Here is a 26,839-nt window from a genome sequence, read left to right on the forward strand (position 1 = left end):
GGTATTCTCTTGGGTTTCAGCTGTCCTCTGCAATCAGGTTTTACAGATTCTCAGGGGTAGATCTATTTGCCACTTTCCACAGAACAGTGGGGAGAGGAAATAAATAATGTGATTTATTTCCTAGGGTTCTCCCTTTGCCAGGAAAGCCCCCTCCAAATGATTCTCCCTTAAATGGTCAGATCAATATTTCAACAGGAAAGGATTGGATTGTGCTCAAAATGAATAAGGGGATGTCCTGCAATATGGGACAGTTCTTTCAAAGTAAAGGACACTTGGCAACCATAATATTATGTACAGTAATCCAGTTACTCTCTTGACATAGAATTTATGTATACATCTTTTTACATGCTGGAGTTCGGCCCTATAAATCTTTATATGCGGTTTTTCACATTTAGTTATGAGAGTGGCTTTATGAGTTTCAGAGGTTCATCTATTTATCTATAATATCACCAGTGGTTAGGAAACAGGCAGTGTGGTTTGGAAGCTGTGTGCATTCTTAAAATTTATTTATTTATCTGTGAGGCCAGCTAAGTCCCACCCCCCTTTTTTATATAAGAAAATGCCAAAAAAGAATTAGACTTCGAGAAATAGGAATCTGCTGTCTGCTCTAGGTTCCACTGAGTCGTTCCTCCTTTCTTTGCACCCAGATCTCAAAAATGATGTCCTCATTTACGGCACCAAAGCTCGGAACAGAGCAATTCATGGTGATGTGGTAGCGGTTGAATTACTCCCCAAGAGCGAGTGGAAGGGACGGACTGCCGCCCTTTGTGAGAACGAGACCGAAGAGAAGACTTCTGGGGAGGTTTACAGTGAACCTATGCCCACAGGTAAGTGTAGAGAGCAAGTTACCTGAAAGACTGTTTGCCTCTGTAAAGACATGTAAAAGCACTTCAGTCACCTGGGGAAATTCTACCTGTGGCATGGCACCCTACAGAACATCATAGGGCTGTGAGCTGGAAATGGGCATTTCCCCCTACATTTCCATGGTTTGTGCTTTGCAGAACAAGTTCTGAGCAAGTTGCCACTGACATCATGTTAATACGCGTTGCTACCCTGTTCAAGCTTTAGCAGCCGCTCAGCTGACAACTTTTTAGTTGTATTTGGTTTACTTGGTGTGTGTTGAAGTTTGTAAATCGTAGTGGTGTCCCTTGGGCCTGAGAATGTTATTCCAGTCTTGCTAGGAAGGGCCATTGTAAAAACAAGCTCATATTTAAGAAGAAGAAATTATTGATCTTGTCTGAAATGCACTGTAGCATTGTAAAGTGGCAGGCTAGTCCTGGAAGAACACTTTGCAGACCTACTGTATCATTTTATCAATTCCCTTATTGCCTCTTGGGCATGATAGATCTTCCTGTAAATGGATTTATCTATAATATCTTCCTTATCATGCGCTTTGCTCCTGCTTCCAAGGATTGATGTATAATCACAGCATTGTTCCACTTTCAAAGGTAAAGTCGTTGGCATCATACAGAAGAACTGGCGTGATTATGTGGTCACTTTTCCCTCCAAAGAAGAGAGCCAGTCACACGGCAAAAATGCGCAGAAAGTCCTTGTGACACCTTGGGATTACAGAATCCCCAAGATCAGAATTAGCACGCAGCAAGCTGAGGCTCTACAGGTAAAACAGTTCCTTGGTGCATAAATATCAACCAAGTTCCAATCTGCATTTGCTAATCATGGGTTTTCTGTTGACTTGGTATTTCACAACAGGACTTCCGGGTTATCGTTCGTATCGATTCTTGGGAGTCGACATCGGTGTATCCAAATGGGCATTTTGTGCGTGTTTTAGGGCGGATAGGAGATCTTGAGGGAGAAATTCAGACTATCCTGGTGGAAAACAGCATCTCTGTGAGCCCTTTCTCCGAAGCGCAGGTTGGTCTGCATTTGCTTTTAATACTTCAGCTGGTAAATGGTAATTGTATACTTGTTCCCAGCGGTTTGGTAATAACAGCAATTGGTACAGTGTAGTCTGTTCAATTGCATGAAACTCGTACTAGGTGTACTGGAGAAATGCCATACTATTTCAGGTAATAGATACTGTGGGTGATGGTCTATGCGAATGTTGTTTTTATTTTTATTTATTTATTTATTTATTTATTATTATTATTATTATTATTATTATTATTATTATTATTATTAAGGCTGGCCCAAACCTTCCATAAAAAGGTAACCTCAGACAAAAGCAGCAATTGAATTCTGCAGCCTTTGTAAATGGTGCAAATTTGCTTATTTTTTGGGAGCGGGAAACTGTTCTGCTTCTGTTAGTCATGGAATTTGCAAGAGCTCTACAGCAAAATGTATTTCGTAGTGAAAGTGGAGATTCTTGACAGAGGCTTTGCAGCTTAAGGATTGCCCACCAAACAAAGACAGACCTCTTCCCAAGAATTCACACACTGTTAAATAGATGTGATTGATGTATGTCTGTTTCAAATTAATTTGCTGTAAATTACATTTTATTGTATTGTTTGAATGATGTCTTTGTGTTTTAACCTTCGGGAGCTGACCTGTGATGAAAAGTGGCATAGAAGTAAACTATAACTCAACCTGGCATGGAGAGGCTCAAAAAGGTCTGTAAGACCTTTGCCAGTGCTGCCTAACCACTACCAGCTCGCATTCAACAGGTTTCGCCTGCTCCCTTTCAAACCTATCGCTACAGCTGAGGGCTGGAAACCTGCTTTTAAAATCAATAAATAAAACTCTATGCTCTCAGGGTGCTGAATTCTGCACCCAGTATCAAGTTCCACATTTGCTTGATGTAGCAGGCCTGTTTATGGCTCTCTTGCTGTTTGCGGTTTGATATAAAAGCAGCTTTTATTTATTTGTTTATTATACTTATATCCCAGCTTTCCTCTTGGAAAGGTGACATATGTGGTTCTCCTCCCCCCCAGTTTATCCTCACAGGGTAGGGTAGGCTGAGAAATGATGACTGGCTCAAGGTCACCCAGTGACCTTCCTGGCTGAGCGGGGATTTGAACCCTGATCTCCAGGGTCCTAGTCAGACACTATAACAGCTATAGCTGCCCAGAGGGACTGGGGCAACCCAGTCAAATGGATGGGGTACAAATAATACAATATTATTATACAGTACAGTCATACCTTGGTTGACGAACGCCCAGGCACTCATACCTTTTGGCTCCCGAATGCTGCAAACCCAGAAGTGAGTGTTCCAATTTGTGAGTGTTTTTTGGAACCCGAACGTCCACCCCAACTTCCAGTTGACTGCAGGAGCTTCCTACAGCCAATCGGAAGCCTGAGGTACGATTGTACTAAGCACTGCAGAGTTTTTACTCGCTGACTCTTAGGATACAAATGAAGTGTTATTTTTTCAATCTAAAATCTCTGACGGGCAGGACTTTCCTCCTGCAGATGTGTGAGATGCCAGTTGTTATCCCAGAGAAGGCGTGGAAAGTGGCTCCAGAAGAAGAGCTCAAGCGTGTGGATCTGAGGGATACCCACTTAGTCTTCAGCATTGATCCAAAAGGCTGTGAAGATGTGGACGACGCCCTGTCCATAAGAACCCTGCCTAATGGAAACCTGGAGCTAGGGGTTCACATTGCAGACGTGACTCACTTTGTGGCTGCAAATTCTTACACAGATATTGAGGCAAGAGCAAGGTGGGTTTGATTCTGGGGTAGAAGCTGGAAGCTTTAATATTTATTGTCGTAATACAGTGGTACCCCTGGTTGAGCTCCAGTCGGATCCCGAAGTTTCCACAACTGGAGGTGCCTGTTCTGTGCATGCACACAGCACGATAGAGCGCTTCTGCACATGGTTTGCCGCGTGCGTATCCCGAAGGATACAGAACAAGAGGGGCACATAAGTAGAGGTACCACTGTATATATAAACCAGTTAAAACAAAGTACCTAAGTGAACAAGGTTATATAAAATAACATAGGAAAATCAATTTGAAAACAAAATTGCCAAGCATAATAATAGTACTTCATTGCGATCACATCCACAACATAGAATTAAAGCACTTTGACAGTCATGGCTTCCGGCAAATAGTCCTGGGAATTATAGTTTACCCCTTGCTGAGCTGCAGTTCCCAGCAGACTTAACAAACTACTTTACAGGAAGGGGAAGTCATGACTTGAAAAGTGCTATAAATGTATGGTAAAAGGTAAAGGGACCCCTGACCATTAGGTCCAGGCGTGACCGACTCTGGGGTTGTGGCGCTCATCTCGCTTTATTGGCCGAGGGAGCCGGCGCACAGCTTCCGGGTCATGTGGCCAGCATGACTAAGCCGCTTCTGGCAAACCAGAGCAGCGCATGGAAACGCCATTTACCCCCCCCCCCCGGAGCGGTACCTATTTATCTACTTGCACTTTGAGGTGCTTTCGAACTGCTAAGTTGGCAGGAGCAGGGACCGAGCAACGGGAGCTCACCCTGCATGGGGATTCGAACCACCGACCTTCTGATCGGCAAGTCCTAGGCTCTGTGGTTTAACCCACAGTGCCACCCGTGTCCCCAAATGTATGGTAGGGACCTGTATATTGTATTATCTGCAAGGGGGGGAAATGAATTATTGTTCTTTTGATAGCGATTTCAATAACCAATACCAAGAATGTAATGAACAGTAGTGACTAAATACTGCTGCATAGGAGATGGCAGAATCAGTCACACGTGTCATCAGAGGGAAATCTTTTCTTGTAACTGTGAAAGCTCTATTTAGATGTACAATTGCCCAAAATTGATTTTAATATTTTTGCTGCTGTTTTAGGCTGAAACTAATCTTAACATGTATGCTTGGGGTGTTTGTTTCTTACAGCTGCCAACTGCTCTTATTCTGAATTAACAGTAGATATCAATATAAGTCGCCCCACAGCAAAAGGGATTAAAGCATGGTTATTTTACGCATATACTAGTGTCACTGAAACAAATGTCTCTTGTCTACATTATAAATGGCCCGTCCTAAATTGTTTAGGACTCGCATTAGATAAACCAACCGTGTTGCAACATGCGTCCAAATGTTTTGAGACTTTAAAGATGTGCAGTAGGAGCATTATAATAATTATTTCTCCAATTTCTCAGGGCTACTACTTACTACTTAGCAGATCGTCGTTACGACATGCTGCCTGCCGTCTTGAGTGCGAACTTATGTTCTCTTCTTGGGAATGTTGACAGGTGAGCTCTTAGCACTGGCTTGCCCTAGCATCTCGGGTATTAGGACATGTTCTTGGTGTTTTGCTTCTTCCTAGCCCTGACTCTTTGGGGGACCAAAACAACCCCTTGTAGCATTGTAATATTCTGCAATTTTTCTCACTTTATGAGAAAAGTTTCATACACAAAACGTTCTAGCGTGTTTTGCAAGCACAGAAGTTTGGCCATTATTAGGATCTATTAAACTGCACATACTTAAAATATAACGATTAAATCAATTTCTCCGTCACTGGCCATTGTCTTTTCTCCCCTGTACTGAAAATTGAAAGGGTGGAAACTAGGGGTGAACTTCATGTTTTTTCCAATGACTAACAAGTGGATTTTGCTAACACAGCTGTTTATGATTCATAAAAGCAGCCCATGTTATGAATGTCAAACCAACTGAACTCTGTTTCTCTCTTGCTTGAAACTATTATTATTTATTGAATTTCTACATCGCCCTATAATTGGGGGTCTCAGGGCGTTTCACAGAATAAAATCAAGATATAAAACCACAAAATACATAATAAAAATAAAAACAACAACCCAACAGCCCCCCCCCCCAAATTCAAAAGGGCATAGGATGTAAATCAGATCAACCAAAGGCCTGGTTAAAAAGGAATGTTTTTACCTGGCGCCTAGAAGTGTATAATGAAGGCGCCAGGCGGACTTCCCTGGGGAGAGCATTCCACAGACGGGGAGCCACTGCAGAGAAGGCCCTGCTCTTTTGTTGCCACCCTCTGGACCTCTCGAGGAGCAGGCATACGAAGAAGGGCCTCAGAAGATGATCTCAGGGTCTGGGTACAGGTAGGTTCATATGGAAAGAGGCTACATGATGGTCAGCGTTGCCATTTATAAATCAGCAGTGTTGTTTTATTTTCAAGGTATGCTGTGAGTGTCATTTGGGAACTTGAAAAAACTTCCTATGAAATAAAGGAGGTTTGGTACCACAGAACCATCATTCGCTCTTCCTACAAACTGTTTTATGAGGCGGCCCAGGCATTGCTGGATGGAGACTTGACAGTGGCCGATGAAATTATGGAGCTCAAAGATATGGGCGAAGATAAGAGGAAACAGAAGTTAGACGAGCTGATCTGGGCCATAGGGAAGCTGACCGATGTCGCCCGGCATATTCGAGCTAAGAGGGACAGCTGCGGAGCGCTGGAATTGGAAGGAGTCGAGGTCAGAGTGCTACTGGATGACAAAAAGAACATTGATGACCTCATCCCTCGGCAGCCGCTGGAAGTCCACGAAACGATCGCCGAATGTATGATTCTCGCAAACCATTGGGTGGCCAAGAAGATATGGGAGACTTTCCCTCACCAAGCCCTCCTGCGCCAACACCCACCCCCAAGGCAGGAGTTTTTTTCGGAGCTCCGAGAATGTGCTGGCACAAAAGGCTTCTTCATAGATACACGGCAAGTAGAATCGGGGCTTACCAGTCCAGGCCTTCTTTAAGCTGCAGAGTAGTTGTTTTCCAAAATATCTCCAAGTTCAATGCGGCTCTGGGTGCCCAAATGATCTGCATTTTCAGAAACAGGCTGGGCTTCTGTGTTGTTTATTTAATTAATTTATATACCACCATTTATCAAACGATACCAGGGCAGTGTAGAACATTAAGAAAGTATTTTACAATTATGACATTGATATGCCACTCCAGAACCTGAGTTATCTTCTGGCAGCATTTTCATTGTTGTATTTTTACAGATAAGGCGCTTTGGGCTAGGAAAAAGGCTATTACGATCTCTCCAGCTGCTCTACCCTTCTGTATTCAGAGTAGTCTGGTTGCAGGGTTAGAAGGCAGCCAGCTGGAGCTTGCCATAGAAGAGCTCTGTTGCAGCAACCTGAGTTTTGGACTGAAGTGCAGTTTCAAAGGTAGGGGAGGAGAGTGGCTTGGAAACTATTCTCCATCCACTATCCACTGCATCTTTAAAAACTTAGAGCTAGACCCCTTAACAACTGGTGTAGAACTGGAATTCCTCTGAGTTTGTCTGTTCAGGTAAGTCCAAGACTAGTTTTAGGATAGGTTGGTGGCGTAGGTTCATTTGTGAAAGTTGTAACAAGAAACATCTACATTACTGAAAAGTTCAAATAAATTGATTTTCTGTTATCATTAATCTATTCATTTTGATAGGTCAAACAAAGCATTAGCTGACTCCCTGGATAAGGCAGTTGACCCATCCGATCCGCTGGTGAACAGGCTGCTGAGATCTATGGCCACACAGGCAATGTCTAACGCCTTGTATTTTTCAACTGGCTCTTGCCCCAAAGAAGAGTTCTTTCACTATGGTAACTGCTGTTGTTTCTTTCTTTCTTCGTGTGTTTTTAAAATCCCAGCTCCAACTCCTCCACGATTGTCTTCATGGCTTTTGTGTCCATTCTTGCATCCTATTTTGCGGCAGGTCTTGCTCTGGATAAATACACCCACTTCACTTCACCAATTAGAAGATATGCTGATATAATAGTCCACCGGCTGCTGTTGGTGGCCACTTCAAAAGGAGATAAATCAGGCACCAAGGAGAACTTGCTTAGCAACAAAGAACTTGAAGAGCTATGTAGACACATCAACAACAGAAACAGGGTAAGGCGATTAGTGAGCATGCATTTGGGTGTGTTTATGCAACAGATTCTCAGAGAGGCACATTTGGCTTAGGCCACCATACATTTAAAACACTATGATACCGCTTTTTAAAAAATCATGGCTTTCCCCCTAAGAATTATGGGAGCTGTGGTTTGTTAAGGGTCCAGAGAGTTGTTCGGAGGTCCCTATTCCCCTCTCGAGTAGTTTAAAAACTACTCTTCACAGGGGACTCTGGGAATTTTAGCAGTGGGATGGGATTAGGGGTCTGTGAACAATTCTTAACACCCAACACAAAATACAGCTCCTAGACTCCTTTGGGGAAATCATGATGTGTGCTTTAAATGTGTAGTATGAATGTGGACTTACTGTGAAGGTTGATTCACTGCAGTGAAGATGGGAAATTATTTTGGGAGAGGTTTGTCATCCCACTTGCTTTGGAAGCAGGCCAGTGCAAATAAATCACAATGATTTAGGCAAATATTTAATTACGTTTACCTAAAGAACATAATGGGACGTGGGTGGCGCTGTGGGTTAAACCAGAGCCTAGGACTTGCCGATCAGAAGGTTGGCGGTTCGAATCCCCGTGATGGGATGAGCTCCCGTTGCTCGGTCCCTGCTCCTACCAACCTAGCAGTTCAAAAGCACCTCAAAGTGCAAGTAGATAAATAGGTACTGCTCCGGGGGGAAGGTAAATGGCGTTTCCGTGCGCTGCTCTGGTTCGCCAGAAGCGGCTTAGTCATGCTGGCCACATGACCTGGAAACTGTACGCCAGCTCCTTCAGCCAATAAAGCAAGATGAGCGCCACAACCCTAGTCGGTCACGACTGGACCTAATGGTCAGGGGTCCCTTTACCTAAAGAACATAAAGGAAGAGAATGGACAAGACAGGAAGTCATTCCCAACCTTTAATGTTCTGGGACCCGGATACCTAAAGAACTGCCTCCACCCATAGGAACCTACATAGTTTTAAGGTCATTGTCTTGGGCTATGCTGTCTGGTTGACCAGGTATCAAATCATAGACAGGGCCTTTTTGGTAGTGGCACCAACACAGCGGAACCCCTCATTTCTAATCTAAATGGCTTTCTTTGGATAGGCTGCCCAGCATGCCCAGAAGCAGTCCACTGAACTTTTCCAGTGTATGTACTTCAGAGATAAGAGTCTTGACGGAGATGAGCAGTGCACAGCAGACGGGATTATCTATTCAATCCGAACGAATGGTGTGCTTGTCTTTGTGCCAAGGTAAGGCAACTGTAGCTTGAGGCCAGACAAGCAAGTCCACATGGCAAGTTGCCTATTTCTGGGCAATCTGGAACACACGGGAAGGATTACAGCATAGCAGCTTTTAATTTAACCCTGTGGGATTTGGTGGGGACATTTTTCTCAAATGAAGTTGGGAGGAGGGGAAGTTGAATTCGGGAACCTAGGAAGCTGCCCTATTCAGTTAAACCACTTGTCTTTCTAACCAAATGCTGGTAGCAGCTCTCCAACATTTCAGTTTTCCCCAAATCCAATTGGAGATGCTGGATTGAACCTGGGACCTTCTCTGTTCAGAGCCTGTTCACTACTTAGATACAGCCCCCATGTGACAATGCTTTGAGCCTCTGGCATAGGGTGGGACAGAGCTCCACTGAATAAGTTCTCCTGCAACAGAGACTGCCTAGTCTTCCCGTTTGTTAAAAAAGCATGTTTTGTAATACTAATTGATACTTATTTTACGTTTATTTTTGTTTTTCACTAATAGTTTTATTGAATTTTCTAAAAAGAGGTACTTACTTTAATCAATTAATTGTCTCAGGCTTTTTAACGATAAAGTTCACTGGCAATTGGATACTTTTTGGGGAACCTAATCTCTTTCTGTCACAGGTATGGAATTAAAGGGGCAGCCTATCTGAAAAATAAGGAAGGGTTGGTCCTCTCTTGTCAAGCCGATGGGAGCTGCAAATGGAAACCTGGTTGTCTCCAGCGCTTTCCTAGCAAAATTATCTCTGCTCCCACAGCTGAGGAGTCTGTTACTCTGAACCTGTTTGACCATGTGGCGGTATGTAACGTATCTGCATTGAAATTACTCTCCTGTAACACAAGGAGGCAAACTAGAATCTTACTGTGTGCTTTTTCCACCCACAGGTAAAAATTTCCGTACAGAGTTCTCGTTGCCATACTGATCGCATTCAGTTGCATATAACAAGCTGCAAACCTTACAAGACACCAGAGTTGGAACTGTCTCAAAGTCCCCACATATCTAGAACAGATTTGGTACGGGAAGTAACAAAGACTGTGGAGGAGGCCCAGCTTGCTCATGACAAGGCCAAAACAAAGATGAAAGAGGAAGAATATGAGGAGTATCGCCAGACTCAGGGTGTGAGCCTATATCACTTGTTGGAGGAAATAAAGGAATTGGCCTTATTGGATGTATCTGCAGATAGTGGAGCATGAAAGCTCTTGTGCAAGTGCTGTTCCTTTGGCCTGTCCTAAAAAAAATTCTAATATTTCTAAATGTGTTACGTTATTTCAGTTGGCTCAGCTTTTGGTAAAACATGGTATAATGCAGTGTCTCTATGAAAACAGGCAGCTATACATTAAAACACACTTGTAGTCATGGATGGTAATGAAATAGCACTTTGCCTTCTGTGAATTGAGTACATAAAATGGCAAATATTTCAAGCACCTCAGGGAATAAATAATAATTTGATATGACAACCAAGTAGCTCTTTAAAATTTTACTCTCTGATAATGGAAGTGACTATACAGCAAAAGAATGTTAAGCGCTTCCCATTAATTTATATCCAGTATTTAGCATTTGGGTTGCTTTTTGTTTTCACCACCATTGAGTTGTACTCAAATATACCTCCGAATTATGAAACCATTATCAAAACTCTTGAGTAACAACTTTAGCAATGAAGCATATAAGAACTAAGTTTAGTTGAGATTTTGTATTTTTCTTTCTTCAGCCTCTCAGTTCAGACTAGGGTTTCCTACCTGCCATGTGGAAACCATCTTAAGCTACGTGCAGGAATTCAGGATGGGATGAGGTGGCAGGAAAGGCTTATCTGAATCAACTTAGTTCTCATTCTAACACTGGATCGTGCCATTTTGTTACACTGCAAAGTAACCTTCCAGATATCCCAAACCATGCTCCTTTAATGAGCACTACTTTTATAAGTGGCGTGTCTAAAAGCTTGCACATAGATATCCCCTAATTTGCATGCTATGCCACTGAACATTACCTCTGTTCTACGAGATCAACCTATACAATATTTACCTATGCAGTATATTAGTTGCTGCTTCTGGTAGCAGACCAAAATCTCTTGCTTCACAGCAGATTTCCAACATCTTCATTTCCAGTGTAAAATATGGACACATAGCACAAGTATTTCACAATGTGAAAGTTATAAAAGATTTTAATGGCAGAACTATCATTGCTTTGGTCTGCTTTCTATATATAACATTTTATAACATCTACTGTGAGAATGGTGCTTTCTCATTGAAGGATTAGCAGCCATTACTTTTAATTCAAGCTTCAACTCATCTCACTCTAAACTGAGAAACACCATTTCCAAAGTGGTGGATAAAGGGGAAAAAAAAACTGAATTACAGAACTCTCACTGAAAGGCCAAGTTAGCATGCAACATGAAGCCAAACTATAGCTTAGCGTGAGCAAACAAGCATAGTGGCACAGAGTGAAAATCACAGCCACTTTACTCCTCCCTGAGTCCTGCTACAGCACTAACCCATTTGAGCCTAGACTTGTATGTCTCACTAGAAACAAGCCACAAGCTGTAACTAAAGCTTGTTCTTAGCTTACTGCTCATGGTTTGATCGGAGAAGACAAACCACAAGTCTAGGTTTGCACAGAACATTAAGACAAACCATGGATAGCACTACAGGGGTGGAGTCAAGCAGCCAGTTTCCACCTCTTAACAGGACACTTGCTCATTTATGCCTAGGCATGGTTTGGCTCATCTATACATGTAAGTGAGACCAGTGGAACTGGGAAGAATGATCAGTTGTTCCAGTAGAAAAAAAACAATTAAAAAAACCACTTTCAAGAGGAAGAAATAACAGGAATATGTGACGTATAATTCAAGATGTTGGTCCTTGTGGTCACTTGATACAAAAGTTAAAGGTCATTTATCTTCTATACTTCCAATTTCCTTCTTCTCAATAGTCTGAAAAGGTACATTTCCTCCTTCCACCACAGGCAGGTCATCTTGTTCCTGAGCCACAATGATGTTACATTCTTAATCTGCCTGGGTCACTTGCAGCTCTATTAGAAACAAAAAAATATTGGCTGTCACCATTCTTGCATTAACTCCTTTCCTCTAATGTAATTGCTTAGGCTCATACTCCTAGCCCAGTCAATAGCGAAGTTTTATGAGGTGAGAGAGCAATCAATTTCTTTAAACTAAACTTTTATTAGTAAGAAAAATGAAGCAATTATCACATGGCAGGGGTCAAGTTGAATGAAATAGTTAAATTTAAAACCGAAAAACATGAATTCGAAGTGTAAGGAGAGGAATGTTCTGGCTGCTAGCCTTCCACAGAATATTGTAATAGAGAAGAAGACACTTTAGTTCAGTCATCAAATGTATGGAAAGAACAAATTGTGACATTTGTTCCTACATAAACTCTCCTTCTCTTTGGTTTTGTCATAGAGTGGTACACTTTCATGAAGAAACGTGGTTTAGGCCACTTGGTGAATCTCCACCACAATAAATCTCACTACTAAGTTGAAGGAAGGGGGTGGAGAAGAAAAATTCCTGCTAATAACTATTCCGCTCTTGCGGCAATCCTTGGTAGCTCATCCACCTAGTAACAAGGTAACCTGAATCTTGTTCAGGTAAAGACAAAGACCAGCTGTTTGATTTAATTTCCCTGTTTATGTCAAGTTGGCAGGTTTTAGTGTAAAAGGGCAGTGCATATATAGAACTAGCAATAAACCAGTCATCACGTGAACTTCCTGCTAATCTGAAAGTATAATGGAATCGCATCACACACACACACACATAAATAACACAAATTCAATTATAGATGATCGGCAGCAAGCTCCTGCAAAAGCTGCTACTAGGACCCTATCTGCAACTGTAAAGATTTGTTCTAGCTTTTTTCTCTTTCTGCCTCCCTTTCCCTTTGCCTGCCTGCCTACCCCTCTCCCTCCTGCCATTTGGGGAAAGGCATGGTCAGCAACAAGCATGGAGAAGGTTGGAAATCCCCTCTTCCTCCTCCACTGATCCAGCTCCTTAGGGAAAGCACAGGGACCAAAGGAGACTCCTCAGATAAGCGGTGATGCCTTGAAGCCAGACTGGGGAGGTAATTTAAGGTAAATTGGACTATACATGAATTTTGTCTAATGCACTGGCTTTGGGACCTAACCCCCGTGTAGATGTGATTCCCTTGTACGGTGCACACCACAGCTCACCTACTGAGAGGGAAACTGTTTTGAAGGGCAAGAAATCATTTACAAACAAATTTAAAGAAAACCTCAATTTTTATATCTGCAATTGTCAAAACAGAACCAGATGCTGATTTTTAGCAGGATTTTTGAATTCAATTATCCCAAAGTATCACTATGAATAGCCTCTATTCATACTTTAGAATTTACCTTCTTGTGACTGACTGTTGAACTGTGTTTTTGCTTGTCTTCTTTCCATGGCTATTTGTCTGTTCCTTTCAATTCTCTGCAGCTGCTCCTCTGTTAGTGTGCTATTTGGGGGCAAACCAGAGTCTTCTGCATTTTGGATTTCAGAAAATAAATCTAATTCTTCAGTGGCTGGATTAGGTCCATTGCTTCCCCCATCCTCACCTATATTGAATGGAAAAGGCTATCAGAAGTTTCCAGGCAAAATCTACACTGGGCTAGGCTGCTTTTTAAAAAAGTAAGCAGATTTATCATCATATTGCTGAAACTACAATAATATTCCCTCATTCAACAGTGTAGCAAATTATAGAAGGAAAGCTACTTGTCCAATGATACAGAAGTGTTAATTCATGTGTTTTATTAATTAGAAAGCAGTCAAAATCAAAAAGGTATCTAATTCCTGAAACAAAATGTCATTCATATTTCCTTAAACCAAAACTGTGTTGTCTGTCACTCAACATATATGTATGGAACCATCGCACAGAAATCTGGTAACTGGACAGAGGCTGTCGGCAGGATCCATTTTGTTAATATATGTGGCTGCCTAGGGCTGCATTGTATAGCTAACAAATGCAACCAATATTCATTGCATCCACAATTATCTAATTGTTCTGATATCCCAGGAGAGGAAGGCAAAACAGCATATTAATGGTTTACACTTTTAAAGTCACGTCAGTGGTAGTAGTGACCTTTCTGCTAATCTTTTAGGAAAGATTGTCATTAAACTTCAGCACTGTTGCAGCAATTGCCAAAATTTCTACCTAGCTCCTCTATGAGTCCAAGCTTCCCAAGACACCACAAAAGTTTACAATTAATGTATAATCAAAGGGCTTAGCAAAATGCACAGAACTTAGGGAGACTGTTCAGATTAAATCCTGTATTCTGGAAACTAAATTTATTGTGTCCTAAGCACAATGTGCAATCCAGATGGATACCATCAAATACACAAACTTATGGAACTGACATATGTTCCTTATTTTTTAAAAAAAAGATTAAATACATTGTTCTAGGGAGGGGCTGAAAGTACATAGTAGTTCTCTAGCTAATTTCCAGTGCATCTAGGACCTGCTACTGGAATCTGCTGCACAGAGTGCTTGTTTAGGTAGCTCTTTAGATCTAGAAAGGCACTTCTTATGTCTTTAAGCAAAAGTGCAAGTTCAGGAGCACTCAATACCAACAAGTTATCCCTCAACTGTTAAAAGACTTCCTGCGATGCACTATGGCATTGTCATTTTAGCAGCAGACACATGGATTCAAGTTTTAAAAATGAGACCATGCAAGACTTGTCAGTGCAATCCTAAGGGACATCAATTTTGCTGTCAGTTCTCAGTAACACCTAAATGTCTGACCGTCAAAAGAGAAAAGGATGCAGTGCTAACATTTTCAATGCATACATGCCTTCATTACTTGTGAATTCTTCATGCAACATGGGCAGGTCAAGTCTAATTCGCTTCAAGCATGCCTAGAATGAGAAGATGTGCCATATGTTACAGATCCAAGTTGTATTTGTTGCTTTCAGTTAAGCATTACTTTTACTCAGATCGGTTGACACTCACCTGGACTGGTTGTTTACCTCCTAAACTCTCTACTTTGTCAACAAAATCCTCAAATGGAAGTTTAGGGAATAGCCTGTGAGCCCAGTGCTCCATATGCCTCACAAGCGCCTTCAGGTCTGCTTCCTGAGCATAAAGAACAAGATACAGTTTAAACATTGGGCATGCTCACATTGAGAAAGTATTTGAAGCTTTATTTTACAAAGCCTTAAATACTGAAGTTGTACATTTGGGGTGCAAAAGTGTATCCAACTGACAAAAGTAATTGTTATTAGCTAAAAAAAACACACAACAGATTAAAGGCCCTTTCTTGAAGATGCTTGGGGAGTTGCTGTGGCTCAGTTATAGAGCATTTGTTCTGCACGCAAAAAAAATCCCAAACACCTACATCTCCAGGTTAAGGCAGGGACTGTTCCCTGTCTAAAATCCTGGAGACCCACTGCGAGCCAGTGTAGACCAGTGTTCCTCAGTCTTGTGTCTCCAGAGGTTTAAGAACAGGAGCTCCACCAACTGAGATGGTCCATTCAGGTGTGGATTTGTGGTTGAAGACTGGAGATGGCATATCCATCACTTTAAATATTCCTACTGGTTTTTAATTGTACTTGCATTGCTTCTCCCCTCCAGTCTTTAAGATATTGTAAAACAGTATCTTGTCTGGAAAGGGTTTGTTTTGATGAATGTATTAGTTAAGTGAGCCTACACAACTATCTTTTCAACAATGAGGCAAATCTTTCTCCTTGCTTTGGCTTCCCTTATACTATTAAGGAAGGCTAATGTTAAACGTAAATTACCCAAAATAGTCAATTTTGTGCCATCATCATCATGACAGAGTGGCAATTCACAACTGATCAACAAAACTAAACATGTTAGTATTAGAATCCCTACGTTTAATCTAATCCTTTGCTGAAAAACTTCATGTTCGTATGTTCCACACAGCTTATATCCCAGAATACATAATATGCATGCAATGGCCACAAAAATCAAGAGAAGACTTCTCAGCATTGCTTACCTCATAACCTTTACCTTTGAATTTTACATTATCAAACATATTCCGCAAAGCTGGAAGTCCTCGCTCTGAAACTAACCTGTGAATGTTAGAAGTGTCTCCAGTTACTTGAAATTTCCTTTTTCAATAACAGGTATTCCACCCAAAACTCTGAAATACGATGCCAATGTGTACAAGAGGCATGGTATACAGTCTGTTATGGGTTTTGATGATGCACATAATTTTCATGTAAGAAAATGTTTCCAGTTCTGAAGAGGTATCAAAATGCTATCAAACTCTCCAGGGATAGCCAACATAGTGTTCTTGTACTACAATTCCCTTCAGCTCAAGTCAGTATGGCCAATAGTCAGGGGTGATGGGAGCTGTAGTCTGGAGAACATGATATTGGCTATCCATGCCACAGACGATTTGTTCCAGCAGAATCTACAATACATGTATAAATATGCCAACACACACACACACACACACACACACACACACACACAAAATAGTATATACATATTTCTTAAGCCAACAAAACTGAATTGAACCTCCTTAAAACAAACCATTTACAAATAGAGTTGCCAAGCCATTATTTGGGTGGGTTTTGGCACCCATTTGAGTACTGTGTTGGGAAGAGGGCCCTTGACTAAACAAGTCTCCAAATGTTTTCTGCTCAGTTCCATTTTATTCTCGTCACTCACTGCCAAGCAAATGATGTAACACTGCAACACAACAATGGCAAAGGTATAGTACAACCCATTGCCTAGGCTGATCTACAAAATCACCAATTTATTCATTTATTTAAATATTCATATGTCCTGCCTTTGGGCCCCTCACAACAGTCATCATAAGATGGCTCACATGATTAACATAATATAAATTTCCTAAAATTGGGGCTAAATGCCAGAAGCCAGATACTAAAGTCACTGAAGAGACAAGGGGAAACTAAACCAAACCAAAGCTATGGTGGGACAAAAAGGTTTTGGCAGCATGTTGAAGTGCCAGTAAACAATGGACTATGCATTTATGGTTGGAACCCACCCTGGGGTCCTGAAAATAAGAGTTCCATGATCTGGACACTGTAACTGAAAGGACATTGTCCCATGTCCTAGCCAACTGGACCTCTGTGTGAAAGAGGATCTCTAAGGACAATAGCAATGGATGGTGGGACTCAGCAACCAAAGTTCCACTCTAGGGAAGTTCCACTCTAGTAACCATAGGAGAACACCATACAGGTCAACAAAAGGTAAAAACTCTTATGTATATTGGGATGCATCTCAAAGATCCAAATTCTAGAAGTTTGGCATCAATTAGAAGGATTAAGAGCAATAATATGCAACAGAGTAAATAGAGGCACACATAGGGTTAGGATTTTTTTTTCTAAATACCTGTCAGCATCTAGTTTAGGCACTGGCCTTTTAACAGATCGCCTTGTAGTCCTAGAAGAATCCTTGGCTTGTGACAATTTGTTTTCTTCTGATTCTGACAAATGAAAAACAACATATGCTAAAACTGAGAATGTGATTAGATTTACTGAGTGAAACATCCATAGTAATAAACATTCTCATATATTTTTATATACCATATATGAATGCTGTAACAGTCATACAGGCATATTCCAGGAAAGGTATTTATTCATGCAATGGTGTCTTATCCCCCTGCTGCTAAACAGGGATAGGAAACCTTCAGCCTCAAGGCCACATTCCCTCATGGGCAAACCTCCAGGGGTACATGACAGTAGTGGCAAATCCACAACATAAATTGGGAGGGGCAACAGTTAGGAGTCTTATCTTTGAATGATGGGTTATATTCCTGCCATGCCAGACCCCATCCTGGCAAATAAGTGGCTATTACAGTTCAAGGGCACATTCCAGTGAGGTAAAAGCACCCAATGAGTGCTTTGGAGCAAAGCAGGCAAGGGGCATGACTTTGGGAGAGGCATGGCCTAGGGAGAACCCTGAGGCTATAGTCCACATGCTATATGTTACAGCCTGTTGTGTCAAAGCTAAACCACCTTAAGGAGTAAGTGTGCAAAGTAACTTTCAACCAGTCTTTTTTTAAAAAAAACACCAAACCAGATATAATTTAAATAGGGGTTGTTGTTTAAAAAAACCTACTATGGGCATAAAATAAATTCTCTCCTCGTAAAGTCTAGTATTAGAAGCAAATGTAGTTTTATGGATTCAAGGTGCAAAGCTATGCACACTTACCTCAGAGTAAAACCCTGAACACAGTGGGATTTACATCCAAGTAAACGTGCATAGACTGTGCTATCAGGGTTCAAAATGTGAACATTTAGTTCAAGTGAACAGTCACCTCCATTCACTAAGTTGCCTTCAACATCTCCTCCTGGAGAGTCTGGAGGTGGTAGAGGTAGAAACGTCTCATCCTGGATTTGTTCATATTCAGGAAGATCAAACAAATTGCCATCTATTGGATCTATCATCTTGCGATCCAAAGCACTCTATCCTGGAAAAGTAGCAATGCAAAATTGTAAAATTTTGGTTAAAAGATGAAGAAGGGATAAGGAAGTAAAGTAGTCATGGATAACGTTCAGACAAAGGGCAGATGAGGTAACAACAACAAAAAAGACAGATTATAAAAGTTATAGGTTATAAGTTTTATATGTTAGAAAATGACAAGCCTGTCTTGGAATCAAGTATAGAGCAACACAGCTTTCATTCAGAAGGCTGTGCATTATCACCTCATATTCCTGAGAACACTGCACTGTAACCTTTCCTCATAGGGAAGGTGCTCCAGCCCCCTTGATCATTCTGGCTGATCATTCAGCCCTGCTGAATCAAGTGAAAAGCCCATCTAGTCCAGCATCCTTTTCCTACAGTGGCCAACCAGAAGCCCCAAGGCAGGACCAGAGTGCGACAGCACTCTTCCCACTTGGAAACCCAGCAACCGGGCTTCAGAGGTACTTATTACATGTTGCAAAAAAATAAATAAATGAAAGGATCTCAGAAAAGATCTCAGAAACCCTGCTCCACAGTAACTCCAAGCAGGGCTTTCAGTGCGGCCATCCCTGTTCAATGGAACAGCATTCCTGTCAAGATACCACACTATCTTCACTTTGCAGAAACAACTGAAGACGTGGGGTTTTTTGTTCTGAAGAGAGCTTTCCCAGCAGGATGAATAGACTATGGGTGTCCACTTAGTATTTGAGAGCAAGATCGCTCTCCACCCTCTCGGGTTTCCAGCAACTGGTAACCAAAAGCATCATCGCCTCCAAGTGTGAAGGCAGAGCATAACCATCCAAGTTGGTTATAAATACGGCTTTTAATGCTGTAGTAACCCACCCTGGGACCTTAGGGCAAAAGGCAGGCAATAAATAAAATAACCCTCCTCACTCACAGCCATGGATAGCCCCTCCCCTCCATGAATTTACCCTATCCTCTTTTAAAACTGTCCCAAGTTGGTGGCCATTAAAAAACCTCCTGTGGGAGGGAGTTCCACAGCTTCACGATGCGCTGAGCGAAAGGATTTCCTTTTTATTTATCTGCCCCGAATCTTCCAACACTCAACTTTATGGGATGTCCCTGAGCTTCAGAGTTTTTTTTTGGGGGGGGGAGCCTCTTTCCCCTGTGTAGGGAAGCTTTTAATATTTGATGTTTTATTGTATTTTAATATTTTGCTGGAAGGCGCCCAGAGTGGCTGGGGAAACCCAGCCAGATGGGCGGGGTATAAATAATAATAACTATTATTAGTAGTATTCCTTTCCGCTTTCCTCCCACCTCGAGTGATTTCATGTCGTCTCTTACCCTCCTTCCTTCTGAAAGCTGCAACCTTCCCTCAGAGGGGAAAAGCTGCTCCTTCATCCCCTTGACCATGATTTTGGGAAGCCCTTTTCTGGGCCTCGCCCAGGCCCTCGTGAAGGGCAGGTGAAAGGGAGCCGCCGCCGCCGCCGCTCCTCTTCCTAGTCCAGCCAACCTGGGCCTCGAGCCGCCTCCACGCAAACCCTCCGAGGAGAGGAAGCCCCCTCCCAACCGGACAATACCAACGGAATGGCTTCGCTTACCTCAGCGACAACTTCCCTCAGAAACCGGCCCTCCGCTCCTGCCGAGCAGAAAACGCGCCAAAGCGCTGCGGGGGGGGAGGGGTTTGGTGTTTGGAGGCGGAAGTCGCGTCATCTCGCGAGAGCAGCGACACGCGCTCCTCTCCCATAGACTTCGCACAAAATAGACCTAACAGGCAGAAGGTGGCAGATGTAGTCTCCGGGTTCATTTTTTCGTTTCGTTTTCTTCCCTGGGGGCAGGGAAAGAAACTCCCACCATCCCAAATGGAAATGAAAAGGGGAAAAAGATTGATGATAAGACTTACTTTGTGTGGATAAAAAAATAGATTTACCTGGGGTATTTGGAGATGGGAGACCCAAGCGTTCTTTGGCACAACATTGATGGCAGAAAGTGAGGAGGAATTAAAGAACCTTTTAATGAGGGTGAAAGAGGAGAGCGCAAAATATGGTTTGAAGCTCAACATCAAAAAAACGAAGATCGTGGCCACTGGTCCCATCACCTCCTGGCAAATAGAGGGGGAAGAAATGGAGGCAGTGAGAGATTTTACTTTCTTGGGCTGCATGATCACTGCAGATGGTGACAGCAGCCGCGAAATTAAAAGACACCTGTTTCTTGGGAGAAAAGCAATGACAAATCTAAACAGCATCTTAAAAAGCAGAGACATCACCTTGCCAACAAAGGTCCGTATTAGGCTATTTTTTATTTTATTTTATTTTTTAAACACGCTTCAGGAGCTAATTAGCAATGCAATTCTGTGCATGTCTCTGCTCAGAAATAAGCCCCATTAAACTCGACGAGGCTTCCATCTGAGTAGACACGTGCAGGATTGCACTCTAAATCAAACGTTTCAAAAGAAGCAAGAGTTAGAAAACAAGGACTTCTCGATTTCTTGGTGCCCTTCTGTTCTGAGGGGCGGGGGAGCAGTCTGCGCCCAACTTCCAATTACCTTGAATTTCCATGTTTATTTCTCCGCCTAGGTTTTACTTCTTCCATCCGGAAGCGGCACTTTAAAATATCTTTTTTTTTAATCTGAACCCGAAAATCGCCTATAACACAAGCGAAGCGATGCGCTGCCTCCTAGCTCTGTGTTCTCGCTTCCCTCCTTCTTTTCCACGCCGCTACTTCCCCTCTATTGCGACACAGGACTGTAAACGTCACGGCTCGCTTTGTTGCGCTTCGCTTTGTTGCGCTTCGCAGATATTGCGTTTTTGACAATGTGAAGAACTGCAGGAGCTGCTGCTGCTGGGTTGCAGACGAGGCTGCAGGAGCCTGGACGTGGGTGCAGCTCCTGGCAGCCCTGGTGGAGCTGGCGAGGGCTGGAGCCGGGTTTCCCCCCTCTTGCCCCTGCAGCCAAGAGGGCCAGGGGATGGACTAAGCCCCTAGACCCTCTTCCGCCCTTTCCTTGGGAGTTTGCGTTCCCTGAGACACAACAATATTGAAATCACTTAATAGCCCTACGATGGCCTCCAAGCATTCAAGTGAAAGGAAAAGTCGCACGTCCCTCACTTTGCATCAAAAGCTAGAAATGATTAAGCTCAGTGAGGAGGGCATGTCGAAAGCTGAGATCGGCCGAAGGCTAGGCCTCTTGCGCCAAACGGTCAGCCAAGTTGTGAATGCAAAGGAGAAGTTCCTGAAGGAAATTCAAAGTGCTACCCCGGTGAACACGCGAGTGATAAGGAAGCAGAACAGCCTTATTGCGGATATGGAAAAAGTCTTAGTGGTCTGGATAGAAGATCAAACCCACCGCAACGTTCGCTTAAGCCAAAGCCTAATCCAGAGCAAAGCCCTTGCTCTCTTCAATTCCATGAAGGCCGAGAGAGGCGAGGAAGCTGCAGAAGACAAGTTTGAAGCTAGCAGAGGTTGGTTCATGAGGTTTAAGGAAAGAAGCCACCTCCGTAACACAAAAGGGCAAGCTGAAATAGCAAGTGCTGATGTAGAGCTTGCAGCAAGCTGTCCAGAAGTTCTAGCTAAGGTTATGGATGGAGGTGGTGACGCCAAACAACAGGAGATGCTCCTTACGGGTGAGCAAAGAAAGGGGTTCCTTGAGATGAAGTCTCCCCCTGGCAAAGATGCTGCGAACATTGCCGAAATGACAACAAAGGATTTAGAATATTACATAAACTTAGTTGATAAAGCAGCAGCAGGCTTTGAGAGGATTGACCCCAGTTTTGAAAGAAGTTCCACCGTGCGTAAGATGCTATCAAACAGCATTGGATGCTACAGAGAAATCTGTCATGAAAGGAAGAGACAATCAATGAGGCAAACTTCACTGTTGTCTTATTTTAAGAAATTGCCACAGCCACCCCAGGCTTCAGCAATCACCAAGGTGATCCGTCAGCAGCCATCAACATTGAGGCATGACCCTCCATCACCAAAAAGATTACGACTCACTGAAGGCTCAGATGATGGTTAGCATTTTTTAGCAATAAAGTATTTTTTAATTAAGGTATGTGCATTGATGTTTGTTTGATTTTTGTTAAAAAATAACACTACTGCACACTTAGTAGACTACAGGATACTGTTAACCTAAGTTTTATATGCACTCAGAAACCAAAAAAAATTGTGTGACGCAATTTACTGCGATTATTCGCTTAATTGCAGTGGTCTGGAAACAAATCCACAATATCTCCTGTACAGTGGTACCTCGGGTTACATATGCTTCAGGTTACATACGCTTCAGGTTACAGACTCTGCTAACCCAGAAATATTACCTTGGGTTAAGAACTTTGCTTCAGGATGAGAACAGAAATCGTGCTCCGGTGGCACGGCAGCATCAGGAGGCCCCATTAGCTAATGTGATGCTTCAGGTTAAGAACAGTTTCAGGTTAAGTACGGACCTCTGGAACGAATTAAGGTACCACTGTACTGAGTAACGGTACTTGCTTTGCTCCACCCTACCCATTTGTCTGCACACACATACTTGGTCGCCTCATTTGCATTCTTTAATACCTGCTACTTTGGCCCCTTTCCGTTGTTGCTAGGCAGTTGCTTGCTGCATGCTTTTACCCCAGTGGCCAACTAGTGGTAAACTGTGCCTGAGAGGAAACTAACAGTCAAAAAATAAGAATAATTGTAACCTGAACACAGTTGCACCAACCCTTTCTCCTCTAAACCCCACCCCCCGGTATAAATTGTGCCATCTGATGCCCAGACATTTATATGCATTATATTATTAGAAGTATTGTTATTTTCTTTTAGATAATCTTTTACAGGATGACATTGTTCATAAATACAGGTGAAACTCAGAAAATTAGAATATTAGAACATGAGACCGAGCAATGCAGAAGAGCTGAAGGTTGCTATTGAAGCATCCTGGTCTTCCATAACACCTCAGCAGTGCCACAGGCTGATAGCATCCATGCCACGCCACATTGAGGCAGTAATTGATGCAAAAGGGGTCCAAACCAAGTACTGAGTACATATGCATGCTTCTACTTCTCAGAGGTCCAATATTGCTCTATTTGCAATCCTTGTTTTGCTGATTTCATTTAATATTCTAATTTTCTTATATTGTTAATTTGGGGTTTTTATCAGCTGTACCCCATAATCATCACAATTATAACAAATAAAGGCTTGACATATCTCGCTTTGTATGTCATGAGTCTATCTCATATATTAGTTTCACCTTTTAAGTTGAATTACTGAAATAAATGAACTTTTCCACGATATTCTAATTTTCCGAGTTTCACCTGTATAATACATAAAATTTCAATTCTTAATATATGGAATATACATATACATATATATGTAAGTCACTTACCTTTGTGTGCTAAGTGACCTGCAAAATTAATAAATTTAATAAATAATCATTATATCTTGTGATGAACATTAGAAAATTGAACAATATGAAAGCCAGTGTGGTGTACTGGTTAGTTAGGAGACCAGGGTTCAAATTTCCACACAGCCATGAAGCTCACTGGCTGAATTGGATCAGCCATTTTTTCAGTCTAACCTACCGCATAGGGTTGTTGTGGATGGAGACCCAGGTATGATGAATGTAACAAGTAATTAAATAAATGGCATAGGTAGGGGGTCAGATTTCAGTGTGAGGGCTTTGCCCTGGATTACATTAAGTATTTTGATACAGTGGTACCTCGGGTTAAGTACTTAATTCGTTCCAGAGGTCCGTTCTTAACCTGAAACTGTTCTTAACCTGAAGCACCACTTTAGCTAATGGGGCCTCCTGCTGCCGCCGCGCCACTGGAGCACGATTTCTGTTCTCATCCTGAAGCAAAGTTCTTAATCTGAAGCACAATTTCTGGGTTAGTGGAGTCTGTAACTTGAAGCGTATGTAACCTGAAGCGTATGTAACCTGAGGTACTACTGTACTGTAGTACCTTGGTTCTCGAATGTAATCCTTTCTGGAAGTCCGATCAACTACCGAAACGTTCAAAAAACAAGGCGTGGCTTCCGATTGGCGCAGGTGCCCTGGAAACAATAGCCAACACTCACATCAGATGTTTGGCTTCTGAAAAACGTTGGTAAACTAGAACACTTACTTCAGGGTTTTTGGGTTTTCGTTTGGGAGCCGATTTGTTCGTCAACTAAGCCTTTTGAGAACCAAGGTTCCACTGTACATCCCATTGCGTGGTTGTGTTGTGCAGCCTTGAATTTGTGCCCCAGAATCCCCAGAACACAACAAGGGCCCCGTTAGACCAGGGCTAAGGCCCATTTTGTCAAAAGCGGCACATGAGCACAACAGTCGGGCTGGGTGATGTATAGATACATCGTCCAAAATTGGTTTGAAATCCACATCATGGCCACAGTTTCCTAATATTCGACGTGGTGCTATATCGAGAATTGTGATGTGTGTGTGTGCTATGTAAAAAAATTGTGATGTGAGGAAAACCGTGAAGCTGGTCATTGCTTCTGTCAAGATTCCTGCCATCCCCGTTGTTCTGTACTATAAAGCAACAGTTATAACAATATGGAAAATATAAGTAAAAATGTTTTCTTTTAAGATCCCAAAGTAGTAGCAGTTGCCAGGGCATTACCCTGTTCACTCTACATCGTTCCATCCTTATTTCAGACATCATGAAATATCGATATATTGTGATATATCACAATGTTGAAAACCAGACATCGCTCAGCCCTATGCGACAGTCCTCTCCTCATCTGTGTTTCCCAGCATCTGGCATTCAAAGGGATTCTGCCTTTGACAAGAGAAGTACAATAGCCATTGATAGCCTTATTGCCCTTCATGAATGTTGCAGAAGATCCCGGAGCACATATATAACAGCGGAAGTAGTGTTCTGTAGTGGTTAGAGTGCTGGGCTAGGACCTGGGAGACCAAGGTTCGAATCCCCACTTAGCCACGAATCTCACAGGATGTTTTTGGACCAGCCATTGCGTCTCAGCCCAGCCTACCTCCAATACCCTTTTAAAATGTGTTGGGTTGGGATGGGGGGTTTAGCAGGTTGTTGTTTTTTCTTATTATGTATTTTGTGTTTTTATATTGTGATTTTATGTTGTAACCGAGACCTGCAGGTATAGGGCAGTATACAAATATAATAATAATAATAATAATAATAATAATAATAATAATAATAATAAAGTGGAAAGAAGTATGAGATATAAATGTAATGGCTTTGGGCTCAAGCGGTGCAAGTCTAGGGACTGCCATTTCTGACCCACAAGTCCTCACTTTTGCTCTGTCGCACCTCTTTTACTTGGAGTAAATACAACACACAGTTTCTACTCCCCCTCCCCCCTTTCCTTGGCAGGGAGCTAGTGTCTTTTAAAAAGTCCATGGCAGGCAAAAATTATCTACGACAAGATTCAGGATCAGCACGACTCAAGACTCATTCCAAGAATCTGTTCACCCAATTTGGCCTTCAGAGTGCAAAGTGAATTACACCATGAGAGACAAGTGCCTATAGGCCTTATTACACTGAGGCTTTGTACACATTACCAGCTTAAAAATCAGCTAGGTTGTTCTTTTTCCTCAACTTAGATTGAAGCTGGTTTGATGGGGAAATGCAGCCAAATGCAGTATAAAGGTAAAGGTAAAGGTACCCCTGCCCGTACGGGCCAGTCTTGCCAGACTCTAGGGTTGTGCTCTCATCTCACTCTATAGGCCGGGAGCCAGCGCTGTCCGGAGACACTTCCGGGTCACGTGGCCAGCGTGACAAAGCCGCATCTGGCGAGCCAGTGCAGCACACAGAAACGCCGTTTACCTTCCCGCCAGTAAGCGGTCCCTATTTATCTACTTGCACCTGGAGGTGCTTTCAAACTGCTAGGTTGGCAGGCGCTGGGACCGAGCAACGGGAGCGCACCCCGCCGCGGGGATTCGAACCGCCGACCTTTCGATCGGCAAGCCCTAGGCGCTGAGGCTGTTACCCACAGCGCCACCCGCGTCCCCAGTATAGATAAAGGTAAAGGGACCCCTGACCATTAGGTCCAGTTGTGGCCGACTCTGGGGTTGCGGCACTCATCTCGTTTTACTGGCTGAGGGAACTGGCGTTTGTCCACAGACAGCTTCCGGGTCATGTGGCCAGCATGACTAAGCCGCTTCTGGCAAACCAGAGCAGTGCACGGAAACGCCGTTTACCTTCCCGCCGGAGTGGTACCTATTTATCTACTTTCACTTTGACGTGCTTTCGAACTGCTAGGTTGGCAGGAGCAGGGACCGAGCCATGGGAGCTCACCCCGTTGTGGGGATTCGAACTGCTGACCTTCTGATCGGCAAGTCCTAGGCTCTGTGGTTTAACCCACAGCGCCACCCGCATCCCAAAATGCAGTATATATTTAAAAAAAGCAAGAGAACAGGATGCAATATAGACATGGATTGTAACTCATACAATGTGTGCACTACTTTCCAGACCAGCAGTGGGAGCACACTGGATGCAGAGTAAACAGAAATATGCATGCAGTCTGAATTTGTTCCTTTGAGGTTCTCCCAGCTACTTTCATTACTTCTCT

General features: G+C 42.7%; 3 protein-coding genes and 1 long non-coding RNA gene across 7 annotated transcripts in view; 2 read left to right on the forward strand and 2 right to left on the reverse strand.

Moving 5' to 3' along the window:
• The window catches only part of DIS3L (DIS3 like exosome 3'-5' exoribonuclease), a 25,509-nt gene extending 14,218 nt beyond the window's left edge, over positions 1-11,291 (forward strand). For all 3 annotated transcript variants that reach the window (XM_083411863.1, XM_083411862.1, XM_083411864.1), the window contains exons 7-17: positions 648-827; positions 1,449-1,618; positions 1,711-1,872; positions 3,367-3,614; positions 5,032-5,124; positions 6,024-6,557; positions 7,274-7,428; positions 7,542-7,720; positions 8,814-8,959; positions 9,584-9,758; positions 9,845-11,291. In XM_083411863.1, the coding sequence (XP_083267989.1) occupies positions 648-827; positions 1,449-1,618; positions 1,711-1,872; positions 3,367-3,614; positions 5,032-5,124; positions 6,024-6,557; positions 7,274-7,428; positions 7,542-7,720; positions 8,814-8,959; positions 9,584-9,758; positions 9,845-10,153 (2,351 nt within the window). In that variant the 3' untranslated portion in view covers positions 10,154-11,291. The remainder of the gene's footprint in view (positions 1-647; positions 828-1,448; positions 1,619-1,710; positions 1,873-3,366; positions 3,615-5,031; positions 5,125-6,023; positions 6,558-7,273; positions 7,429-7,541; positions 7,721-8,813; positions 8,960-9,583; positions 9,759-9,844) is intronic.
• LOC310663928 overlaps positions 1-22,737 on the reverse strand; it is a 27,025-nt gene extending 4,288 nt beyond the window's left edge. The window contains exon 1 of the long non-coding RNA XR_014504683.1: positions 22,562-22,737. This is a non-coding gene — a long non-coding RNA (uncharacterized lncRNA). The remainder of the gene's footprint in view (positions 1-22,561) is intronic.
• Positions 10,423-20,082, reverse strand: TIPIN (TIMELESS interacting protein). Of its 2 annotated transcripts, none has more exons than XM_083412323.1 (8): positions 19,921-20,082; positions 18,213-18,365; positions 17,285-17,378; positions 15,918-15,993; positions 14,912-15,034; positions 14,754-14,817; positions 13,320-13,520; positions 10,423-11,984 (listed from the first exon to the last, which is right to left on the reverse strand). In XM_083412323.1, exons 2-8 carry the CDS (start codon positions 18,340-18,342, stop codon positions 11,959-11,961), a joined length of 714 nt encoding a protein of 237 aa, XP_083268449.1. In that variant the 5' UTR covers positions 18,343-18,365; positions 19,921-20,082; the 3' UTR covers positions 10,423-11,958. The 2 variants fall into 2 exon arrangements, with proteins under 2 accessions (XP_083268449.1, XP_083268450.1); XM_083412324.1 differs by having other exon boundaries at positions 19,664-20,000.
• TIGD1 (tigger transposable element derived 1) lies at positions 20,645-25,658 on the forward strand. Its single transcript, XM_083412285.1, has 2 exons — positions 20,645-22,364; positions 25,642-25,658. Exon 1 carries the CDS (start codon positions 21,378-21,380, stop codon positions 22,329-22,331), a length of 954 nt encoding a protein of 317 aa, XP_083268411.1. The 5' UTR covers positions 20,645-21,377; the 3' UTR covers positions 22,332-22,364; positions 25,642-25,658.
• The last annotated feature ends 1,181 nt before the right edge of the window (positions 25,659-26,839 follow it).

Source organism: Podarcis tiliguerta (genome assembly GCF_965153285.1).
Source record: "Podarcis tiliguerta genome assembly, chromosome: 14".
In the NCBI taxonomy this organism is placed as follows: Eukaryota; Metazoa; Chordata; class Lepidosauria; order Squamata; family Lacertidae; genus Podarcis; species Podarcis tiliguerta.